Source organism: Dioscorea cayenensis, unplaced genomic scaffold, assembly GCF_009730915.1.
Source record: "Dioscorea cayenensis subsp. rotundata cultivar TDr96_F1 unplaced genomic scaffold, TDr96_F1_v2_PseudoChromosome.rev07_lg8_w22 25.fasta BLBR01002133.1, whole genome shotgun sequence".
In the NCBI taxonomy this organism is placed as follows: domain Eukaryota; kingdom Viridiplantae; phylum Streptophyta; class Magnoliopsida; order Dioscoreales; family Dioscoreaceae; genus Dioscorea; species Dioscorea cayenensis.
The window spans coordinates 1-11,450 of NW_024088524.1; the positions used below are offsets into that span (position 1 = coordinate 1).

General features: G+C 40.4%; 1 protein-coding gene across 1 annotated transcript; it reads right to left on the bottom strand.

The window, feature by feature from the left end:
- Positions 1-1,769: 1,769 nt before the first annotated feature.
- Positions 1,770-7,041, bottom strand: LOC120257457 (polygalacturonase inhibitor-like). Its single transcript, XM_039264924.1, has 6 exons — positions 6,940-7,041; positions 5,822-5,880; positions 2,223-2,276; positions 2,043-2,114; positions 1,902-1,973; positions 1,770-1,819 (listed from the first exon to the last, which is right to left on the bottom strand). Exons 1-6 carry the CDS (start codon positions 7,039-7,041, stop codon positions 1,777-1,779), a joined length of 402 nt encoding a protein of 133 aa, XP_039120858.1. The 3' UTR covers positions 1,770-1,776.
- Between the last annotated feature and the right edge of the window lie 4,409 nt (positions 7,042-11,450).

Below are 11,450 nucleotides of genomic sequence, written 5' to 3' on the forward strand. Positions count from 1 at the left end.
GAATTAGAAAGAACAAAGGAAAAGATAAAAAGCTACCTGACCACAAATATTTTGCAAGATTTATATAAAACACCAGACTTAATCAAAAGAGTGACAAATCTGAGGAAGCAGAAGGAAGGAACTCATCAAATAAAAGAAAAACTATATCTGCGCACACCAAATCGAATGGTGACAAAGCATTGATAATCAAGTAACCTTATTGCTGGCCCTGCAGCCGAATAATGCAAAGGTGAATTCAAACACCAAATGTGGAATACCGGGCGTCGGTGATTGTATGTCCAGGAGGGCCTTGGCTTCAAGGTAGCCATCTCCTGGCAGCGAAACCGACCTCCTCCCGACTTCCAATGTCAGCCTTCCTCATCAACACTCTCAACAAGATCAACCTCATCGCTGAGGACTATATATATTTGCTTCATTATAAGCAAATAATAGTACAACTCATAAAAGTACAACAGATAAAAATAAAGAAGACAAAAGAAACATGATACATTATCATCGCTCATCTAAAGATAGAGTCCAAACTAGAAATAGCAATAAGATATTAGTGGTGTCGCGTAGTCTCAGTATAAAAGAGTGTCATCCATCCAAGCAATTGTTCATAGATTTATAACTTCATTAGTCATATATATATATAGCCAATTAACATTGCTGATATTATATGCAATTAGCAGGACATGCATATATATATATATATTGGTTAATAGAGGAGACTAGATATTGAATGCATTTTAAATCGTAGGAATGAAAGAGAAGGCATGTCTTGGGGAAAGTGACAATGTACCTACCGAAGATTAACCTGTTGGGAAGCTTCTAGCCTCCTCTCGACTTCCTATTAAACTCATGCCCGTCTGTGGTATGTGGTTGAGGATCCGGCCGACACTCAGCACCGCTTAGTTTCTCGCAAACCTGCTTTGTCTATTTGTTTGTTACTTTGTTGCTTGATAATAATAATAATAATAATAATAATAATAATAATAATAATAATAATAATAATAAAGGGGTTCAAGAGTGTGTGACAGTGTAGCATGTGTCTCAGTGGTACTATTATCGCAGTTGAATTGGCTTTTGTTTGTTTCTCTCAGATCTCGCGCAATGTAGATATGATATCATGTGAATAAAGATGAAAAACTAAATAGCTGTGCCGACACTGCCTCGAACAACTCTAGTTTAATATTTTTAGTCTGTTTGTATTCGTTGGTTAGTTAATGCAAGACTATACTATTAGATAAAATGAACATTCGAAGAAGACCAAGACTTGCATTGATAATGAGTTATAGCCCTTTGTATTTGTTGTAGTTAGTTAATGCAAGACTATACTCATTAGATAAATGAACATTCGAGAGAAGACCAAGACTTGCATTGATAATGAGTTATTTTTTAGCCGTTTGTATTCCTTGTAGTTAGTTAATGCAAGACTATACTCATTAGGATAAATGAACATTCGAAGAAGACCAAGACTTGCGCATCTGTAATGGTGAAAAACTATATAGTTGTGCTCGGGTACTGCGCCTTGAACATGTGTCGAGTAATCTACAGAGTTAAACATATGCACATTAGAAATATTAAGTTGAATGAATAATCCGAGAAAGAGAGAGTGATGTACAGTTGTTGTCAAAGATGGCATGGTTGAGAACCATGGAGGCACATCTAATGCACCAAAGGAATTGTTACTCAAGTCCCCGAAAGCAAAAACTAATTATTTAAAAATCGACAAAGTGATTCAGAAATCATCGAAAAATCTAGCACTTACACATAAGAGAGTGCATCTCATTCCAATTAAGTTTGGCAAGGACCAGATAACATATTATTCGATAAATACCTGAAATGGAAACAATGATCACTAATCGTATATTATTTACATGAAACATTATAAAGTTTTCAACAAAAATATTTCTTCTCACAGTTCTTTGATGCTAGCAAGGCTATTAAGAATGGGAGGTACTGGCCCGGTTAATTTATTTCGGTCGAGACACCTGTTAGAATGTTTCAAGTAGTAAATCTTAATGCATTGCATTTGTTAATTTCTCTTTAGATAAACCTACAGAGCCTCTAATGTCGGCACTAGGTTCAGTGTTGAAGGAATGCTTCCATTGAAGTTATTGTTGTTGACAATCCTGGTGTATGTCAAAGATGTTAAAACTAAGTATAGTAATTTAGCTTTGATATATAGAGCTTACACATGTATAGAGAAAATACAGAAGAATTCACTATTGCAAACCTACAAAAAGTGAAGTGATTGACCTGTATATCCTTTATTCTCTATTTTTGATGTCTTCCTGCCAAAATAATAACAATAGTAATAATTAAATTTAAGAAAAAAAAATCAAGCTGATAACATGATTTTCTGGTGATCATCGTCCAAAATGCAGTTTAATTATTTCTGATATGCAAGAGTCCAGAAGATTGGAAACTACAATTCACCTGGATCCTTCTGTACCCCAAGTTTAATAAATGCACCCCAAGTTTTACTGCAATTTCAACATTTTTTAATTGATTAAATCCTAAATTACTGCTAAAACCTTTTCAACCTATAGTATACAACTTAAATCTATGCAGCACATTACATGCAAAGACTAGAAACTGATACGCCCTGACTCAGTACCAAAGAAATCAAATTCATAAGTGTACTCCAAAGCATTAATTAAATGAAACAATCCCAATCATTCATAAGTGTCAACGCCCGGAGGAAGCGTACTACTAAAATAGGGTTTCAAAAGAGGTACCAACAAAGGTAAGTAACTAATGAGAGGACCTAGAATTTGAGAACAAACTCACACCATAATCAGACCTTGAAATCAAAACTCCAAAGTTTAATATCATCAATTAAATTGTTATGCATGTAGAACCAGTTTAAACAATAAAACTCCAATGAGACCTCAATATCATCAAGCTAACAATTAACTTAGTAACTCATTCTAGTTAGCCTACAGGTTTTACAAGAATATATATATATACATATGAGTTCATCTGAATTCTAGTTTCTATCAAGGTGGTAAGCAAAAACAAGGATTTCTTCAAAAATGTCTTTTTATAGATTTTTTTTCAAACACCATTACTATCACAGTCAGTCCTCATCTATTCTAGCTAACCATTTTTTATATATGTATATTATATTATATACACACCTACCATATCATGTAAATGTACATTAATTATTTTTCCTCATTGCAAGGTATAGTGAACAAAGAAGATTACCTCTCAATTAATACTGAGGCGGCTTCGGTGGAAAGAAGTCTTGCTCTTTTCTTTTTGTGCTTTTTATAGGAGCGGCTGGAGGGCTGTGTGTTGAGAAGTTGATTGAAGACAAGACCCGGATTGCCGGCATGGTGAGCAAGTAAGGTGTATGGAGGTGAGGGACAGTCAGAGCACTGGAGAGGAAGCAAACGGGCATGGCTTTGAGACACTCGAGTATGAAGAACCACTGCTCAGCGAGGTGGCATGGATGCTAAGTCGTATGAGTAGTTGTAGCAGATGGAAACCTTTTGTGAATGTACTAATATTTATATATATATGTATCTCTGGGAGTGAGTGGTGAGCCAATGGTTAAGTGAGTCTAGATTATCTTTAGTCCAATGGGAAGTTGTTTTGTTGTATCAACCAATGGGTGTTAAGTCTAGTGCTTTACTTGTTTGTAGTTTTATATATATTTCCATAAGCTAGTGGATGTGATTGATTGGCTGAGAAACTCTTCTGTCTCCCTGTTTTTTCTTTTTGCCTTGACCTTTTTGACTTCAAGCAAAACAATACTGGGAAAACCTCCAAGCATATCGTCGAACACCTTTGATCACACTCTTGTTCATCTTCCATATCACAACAATGTGGCTGTGCAAATTAAGGGGCAGAGAGGAGCAAGAATTTGAGCTCTTAAAAAATTCCAACCCTAAATACCACAAATTATGACTAACAAATCAAAACACAAGATCAAACACCTTAATGCATCAAACCGAAGCTCCTAGAACAATTCAATCAATGAAAAACCAAAGAAAGATACCCTCGATCAAGTGCAAACTTCAAGGGTTTCTACAAATCGAGATCTAATCAACTCTAAGATGAAGAGAGAGACGATGAGATCGAAGAAGATGGAGATCCAAAGTAGCACACGAATGCGAGGATTTACGACAAACAAGATGCTCTTCGAACTTTCTCAAGAGGGTTTCACAGAGAGAGAGAGAGAGAGAGAGAGAGAGAGAGAGAGAAATGGGAAGAAAATTGCCAAAAACCTCTAAGTTTGTAAAATTGCCAAAAACACCCCGCTAGTTTTTGGTAATCCCTCAAAAACCCTCCCTTTAAACTCTATGTTTTTCAAACCCCCAAAGACTCGAACGGATGGAACGGAGTGAGTTTTTAAATTTTATGGACGAAAAATGCGCCTGGGTATGAGTCGTGGTCGCAGCTTTATTCTCGGCGGTTTGAGAGGAAGTGGGTGGGTTTCGTAGGGTAACCCCAAGAGACGAATTTATTGGAGCCGCTTACTTTGCTTTTTTCTCAACTCACGCCTTCAGCTTTTCCATTTCCAAGTCGCTCCCGGTTGTCTCTCACTCGCCAAGCCTCCAGATCATTTGCAGCCTTTTTCCCTTTCCACCCGAGATCTCAGCGAGAAGTCCCCCATGTAACTAGTTGGCATTTTCATCGCTTGCAAATCTAAGGTATTGAGTATGGTTTTATGTTAACTGCTCATATAAAGAAAGATTTTTTTCGGTTTTGTTTTGTGCTCCCTGCTTTTTGTTGGAAGATATCAAGTCTCGCAGTGGGGATTTCTACCGGGTTTTGTTAGTCTCATAGGAGATTTCTGGCTAGGGTTTTGTTTTGTTTTTGCATTTTCATCTCGTATACACTCATCGAAATAGTTTTTTCGATTGTTATGATTTGTGTAATATTTATAATGTACATTTCTTCGCTTCGATATGGTTGCAGCTTTTACAAAACGAGGTTGACGCTTAAGAAATGAGATGTTACAGCTTAAAATTTGTTGTCTCTGCTTAAGTATTCTCATCTCTCGCTTAATAAACTGGGTCTCGCTTAACATTTGATATCTCTCGCTTTAATAACCGAGAGGTTACCGCTTAAAAACCTTATATTTCCGCTAAACTTTTGTGAATACCGCATGTTAAATGTGTTGTTATCTGTCAGCAGTTTGTGATTATGGCGGTCAACCTAGTTAACGGGGGATGCTATTTTGACACTAATAGTGGAGACCTTATCAATTGAAAGATAACATGACCCCTGACACTCGGAGATTATTCAGGGCGACACCGCTTGCGCTGCTCAATCGAAATCGGAAGCTATATACCAAGAGAGGGCCCTTCTTGATTCTCTTTTTGCAGGTACGATGGTCGCACCAATAAATTCAGATCGGGAAAGCTCCGCCGAAGCTTTCAGCACCTCAATATGTGGCCCTCGTTTGGTCTCATGCGCGATGGCGACGCCGGGTCGCCTTTCGTAAGAAGAAAACCCGGCCAGTTGCACGGGAGGTATCTATCAAAAACCCACGAGACATAGAGACTCTATCAAGAGCATTCTGGTGCAACTTGTTCTGGACTGAGGGGAGAAGAAGATAATTTTGTCAAACTCCCGATGGTGTACATTATGGGTACGTCCTCTTCCAAAATACATCATGCTCTGTTCGAACTCAGATCGCTGATTATATCAATGATCTACCAAACCATGGGGCGACACGCATGGCTAGCGAGCGACGCCATAGCTGGCTTATGGAGGATATTCCACAAGCGTACCGCCGAGTGCAAGATAGATGCGCGTGAAGAAGACCAACACTGTGGCACATTAAGGGTTGCTCTGCCGCTGCTTAACGCCCTGGTTTTACGAAATGATCGAACGGGAAGAAAGTCCTGCTTCAGAAGATCCCAAGGATGTCACGCTACGCTGAAAGTATTTTACCTAAGCAAATGTTTACTGCAGAGAAACCAAATTTTGTTATCGTCGATGGAAAAGAGGTAATAAATCATGGACAATGTTTAACATAAGTCTTTAATTTTTAAACATATTATTTAGCGCTTAACTTTCAGATTTACTGCTTTAAAAACTTATTCATACCGGTTTAAATATTTTTGTTCTCCGCTTAAATATATTCTATAACGCTTAAATATATAAACACTGCTTAAATATAGTTTTTATAGTTTAAAAATGAATGATTTCACCGAAATTGTTTGGTTTACATATGTTAGTTTCCTGAGCTGGTTCCGGCGAATGCTGAAGAAGAAATATTTATTGGGGCTAACCGACGGATGGATGCTATTGCTTCAGAACCACTTGCTCACTCCAGGATGAGAGAGGCAGCCTTTCATCGCGCGTGCTCGACGCCTGCTCTCCTACTTCCAGCCCACCACGCGCACGCATTCCTCGACGCCGAGAAGCCTTCCCCACCCCTAGCAGATTGCAACAACCCCCTACCACGACAACGACAGTGCCCTCGGACATGGTAGCCCCTCGACCGCGGCAGCCTCCCGACCGTGGCAGCTTCCCATCGCCGACATTAGGCGAAGATGTCACCGCCACACTTATGCAAAGTATGCGATATTGATGACCGAAGTTTCTCGCTTATCGCCGTGTTGAGGCAATCGAAGGACGTGCTCACAACCGATCGCGCCATCCCTCCAAAGAATCGAAGCACCGGACGTAACGAGGCGCCTGAATTTGACGACAACGACATCATCGGGAAGGTCATTCCAAGACGGCCACATTCAAGAGACTTGCGTAAAAATAGGGAGAACAATATCGCTCCGTCTCTCACCGCCACCGACGATGAAAATAGCAACACCATCACGCGGCGCTCGAGAAGGACGTTAACTCTCTTCTTAATGAATCGAGCAGACCAGTGGAACCTACTGCCGAGATTGCAGTGATCAAAGATGGACACAATCCTTGCAGATCAAGAACAAGCTAAGGGTGTGTCTCCCCAATGATGCCGTTGTCGCGGGCTACCGCTGAGAAGATCGCTGAATCTGCTGCCGTGGACGATGCAAGATCAGATCGAAGGGCGGACACAATCCCACCACAACTCAGAATCATGTAAGGATGTGTCATGGCTGATGTTGTCGCCGCCGCTCCCTCAAGATCGGGCTGACACAATCCCCACAACAAGAACAACCATGTAAGGATGTGTTCACTAGCCGATGCTGCCGCCGCCGTCCCCGCATCGAAGGAAGATGTTGTCGTGCTCAACACCGTAAAGGTGGAACGACATGCCTCGCATGAAGACCCCGACTCGAGCAACGAGAGAGATGATCAAGGCCAATCAACAATGGGACCGCATCTACTGAAAAAGCTTTTTATTCCCAAAATGGGTTGGTCTGTCTCGCTTTTAATAAATACGAAAGCAGGAGTTGATGAGGATCTTCCTCAACCGCTTCTATGGACTGGGTAAGTCTAAAAGTTTTTATGATAGTGTTTAAAGTTTTTTTATTATAGTGTTTAACGATTTTCTAATAGTGTTTAATGTCTTTATGTTATAATTTAATTTGTCTACTTAACGTTTAATTATATATAATATCATTTAACAATTTATAATATCATTTACATATTTACAATATGGTCTTATTATATCTGTTATTGTTTAACCTCAAGACTCGCTAGGTGGAAGAACGACCGCCACCACCACACGGGACAAATTATACACGCTGCTTGAGGGGAAGGAGATGGTCACAGATGGTGTGATGGACTCTTTCGTATGCATAATATAAAAGTCGCTGAGCAAAGAGCCATATCCTTACAAGAAGCGCCCCATCACCAAAACCGCCATACCGTCTCATGCCAAAGCGTGACGACGACATGAAACAATTATGGCTATGGTCGAGGATGTCAGGCGCAACTCCCGCATCGAAGTTCAAATTGTCATCCTCCGATAATCATGAATGGCCACTTCCATGTCGCCGTCTCTGACAATGATAAACAAGAATACATGCATTATTCTTCATGTCCGGGTACGATAAAGACGCTGGACATGGTAAGTTCTTTAATTATGTCCGATTAATAGTGTTTGGTATTTAATCTAGTATTCTAATCTCAACTTGCATATCTCGACAAAGTGAATCTATTCGACAATTGTGTCGACATGGAGTTCACAGTCAGGGCGACGGCAAAGTACCCACTGCGCACCACATGGAAACCCCCACGCTAAAACAAGGAAGCGCCGATTGCGCCGCTCACGCCATGCTGGTTTATCGAGCAATTACTTTGGGGTGAGAAGTTACGGCCACCGCAGACATGACGCTCCTTACCCCCGCATTAAGGTATGTTACCCGCATACTTAAGGAGGGGAGGGCACCCGGCGTCCATGAGAAAGGTGGGTCGTCACAAGCGGGTTAAATTTTGTTTTTGAAGAACATGTCTTGTATATCTCAATGTCAATTTTGTTTTCGAATGTAAACCCGACATTCAATTCATTGTTTTGGTTTCTGAAGAACATGACTTGTATATCTCAAACGTAAATTTTGTTTGTTTTTCAATTGTAAAGCTGTTAAATTCCATCTCGCTTTTTATTTCATTGTTTAATTTACGCTGAATTGTGTACATTTCTTTTCATTGTTTAAATATACCATATATCGCTTAAACATCGCTTGAAATATTTCAAATTACAAGATATCCGCTTAAAAATAACACTCGCTCGCTTAAATAAATGCATTCATTGTAAAGAGTAAGAGTTTAAATATGGAAAGTCGCCCATCAATACACAATGTTTCCTACATCGCTTGGGCTTATTTACAATGCCTAGTCTAGCACACGATCTGGCCTCAAGGCCTCGCCATCATCGGGTATGGGGAATATAGCTTTCTATACGCCAGCTTTGTAAATTGTCGACGGTAAAGTAGCCGCTTAATAAATCGATGGACGCTGATGTCTCCGCTCCGCATTATTGCAAACAGTAAGCGCTGTTATGCAAGGGATACCATAAACTTGCCACCTTCGACATGAACAAATTTCGATGCCGAGATTCACAGAGTTGTCGGACCGGTCGATCACTTCGAACGATCATCGACACTAACGACTCAACACGCAAGATTTCACTATCCTCAACAATGATCTCTACCTCGAATGTATGTCCGGGCATAAGTAGGTCTCCCATTTGTTCGCTACTCACGCAGCGTTACATAACATGCGATCAACTTGAACCTCGGCAAATATGGTTAAACAAAGATGCTGATGGTTAAATAATTCAGAAACATGTTTAATCATTATTGTAAATATTTAAACGAAAGGATTAATATTTAAAGTCGCATAAGTGTAATTAAACAAAGATTGAGAATGTTTAAAGGGTAACACTAAATGTTAAGTGTAAATCAACATTCGCAGTATCTGCATGGAGTCTACCATTTTCGCCACCGAAAGAAATGACGAGCTTCCTTGATCCAAGCATTGAACGACTCTCAGATATTTGAATACATCTCACCCCAACGATCACCTCCGAACAGTATAATTCGACCAATGTGCCATATCCCGATTTATTAATCAACCAGCCGATGAGCTTCGAGTGATGCGACCGCAGCTCATTCACCAGATCATCGAAATCTTTAGCCGCGGATGCCCACGCAATGTCAAGCATATAGACCAAGACTCCTCCCTCAATGCCTTCCCAAGTCCGACATTGGCTTTCATAAAATTGGCCTCCAAATGTCGAAGACAAGATGCATGTGGCTAAGAAGGGAAGATCTCGCAATTGCGCTCACAAGGCCCTCGACTCGTCTCGACACGAAGGTAATTATCTCATGATAATCTCCTTCCTCGTGATAAAGCATCGCCTAACTTAGATATGAACCAAGTCCAATTGGCATCGGGTCTCGTTGTCGACTCATACCAAGGCGACGCGGAAAAACCATTGTTTATCTTTCCCCGCGGCACCCAAAGAGCGTACCCTCGATATTTTCCAAGGAGATGGGTACCATCGATGAAAACAGCCAGCCCCGCAAGCCCTCTTGAATCCCACAATACACGCCAACGAAAGAAAAGAATGCACGCTTAAAAATGATCACCGCCTCTTTCCACGATCGCAACACCGCCGGATTTGTCTCACCCACCTTATCCACATACCAAAAGCAAACATGAGAGGGTGAGATGTCACCGCTGGCCGAGGACCACCCGGCATGCTTTTTCCCAACCAAGCTCGCTTGTATGGTATGTGGACACCATGTTCCCCGCAACATGTCCCTTCGAATGTTGATGGCCTTGCACAAGGGCCGGGTCCTGAGCTTTCGAATCACTCGCGGCGCTAACCCATTTTTGGACGCCGATGTGACGTCAACCTACGCCACCACCGCAAGTGTGTGACGGGTTGATTGTCTTGATTCCTGAAAGTATTTTTTTGTTATACTCTTTGATGCATGATAGTTGCGCCAACGACAACCATCGGCAACAAGATTCCACAACACCCGATGTTTTTCGCTCTTTTATGAATTTGAAGTCAAAATTCCGTTTGATTGCATGATTTCAAAGTATATCCCTGAAATGTTCGACACCGTCAAAACGTTGTCCAATATCCAACAACAACACTTCAGAATGATCTGACGAGGAAGGAAGACATCCCACAACCGCCGTGGTCACCATGGGGACTGAACGCGAGCACTGCAGTAATCTAATTCCCGCCAACACTTCACCAAAATGAAAAGATCAATATGTTAAGCTTTTGAGAATATAATGTTTAAGGATAATGACAATATTTAAACGTTAAATTAAATACTTAAGCAGCTACCTAATAACGTAAACGACTAGTACAAGATGTTAACCAAAATGACTTTTGACATATTTAAACACTAATGAACCCAAACAACTCGAACAAATAAAAAGTTAGAAGGAACTTACAACGAGTAAAAACCTCATTTTCATTAGGATTCTAAGCAATGGCACATCTTCTCGTCTCGACAACAAGATCAACCACAAACGACATTTGAAGATGGAGTGCACGTGACACATCCGCCTGAAGTCAACATCGCTTTATCGACAAACCGCTTTTATATCCATCCGGTGTGATAAACTTAACCTCGATAAGAGAAACTTCGAGACCCCATCGCCACATATCTCACCCAACACCAACTCCCAAGAAGTCTCGAGCCGTGAACATTAGCACTCTTTCCCTCCCCGCAATCTATCAATACCACGAAAACTCTCCACAATATACTCTCGAAAACCAAATCGCATAAAACCAAAATGAAATGAAGAACAAAAATAAGAGGTGAAGAAGAAGATGTAAACAACAAATGCACAGCAATGACAGGGCAAACAAATTGAGCGGTATTTTTCCTCCATCCCAAGGGCAAAAAGGGAAAATATATGTCACCGTCATGATGAAGACATATTGTTATCGCTCGACATGAGTATCTCGCTTAAACGTGAGCTTTTTAGTGTTTAAACGTATACATATAGTGTTTAAAAATAATGGTTACATGTTTAAATAATGTCTATATCATGTAATAATACGTAAACCGCTTAAATATAGTGATTTC

What these genes read in the sequence shown, in the direction of transcription:
- LOC120257457 (XM_039264924.1), bottom strand. Translation starts at nt 7,041, where the DNA reads ATGACACATCCTTACATGATTCTGAGTTGTGGTGGGATTGTGTCCGCC. An exon ending in TCTTCCCGTTCGATCATTTC is followed by an intron (nt 2,277 to 5,821) that starts GTAAAACCAGGG and finishes TTATTTTGGCAG; the next exon opens with GAAGACATCAAAAATAGAGA. An exon ending in CTTGCTAGCATCAAAGAACT is followed by an intron (nt 1,820 to 1,901) that starts GTGAGAAGAAAT and finishes TTTCCATTTCAG; the next exon opens with GTATTTATCGAATAATATGT.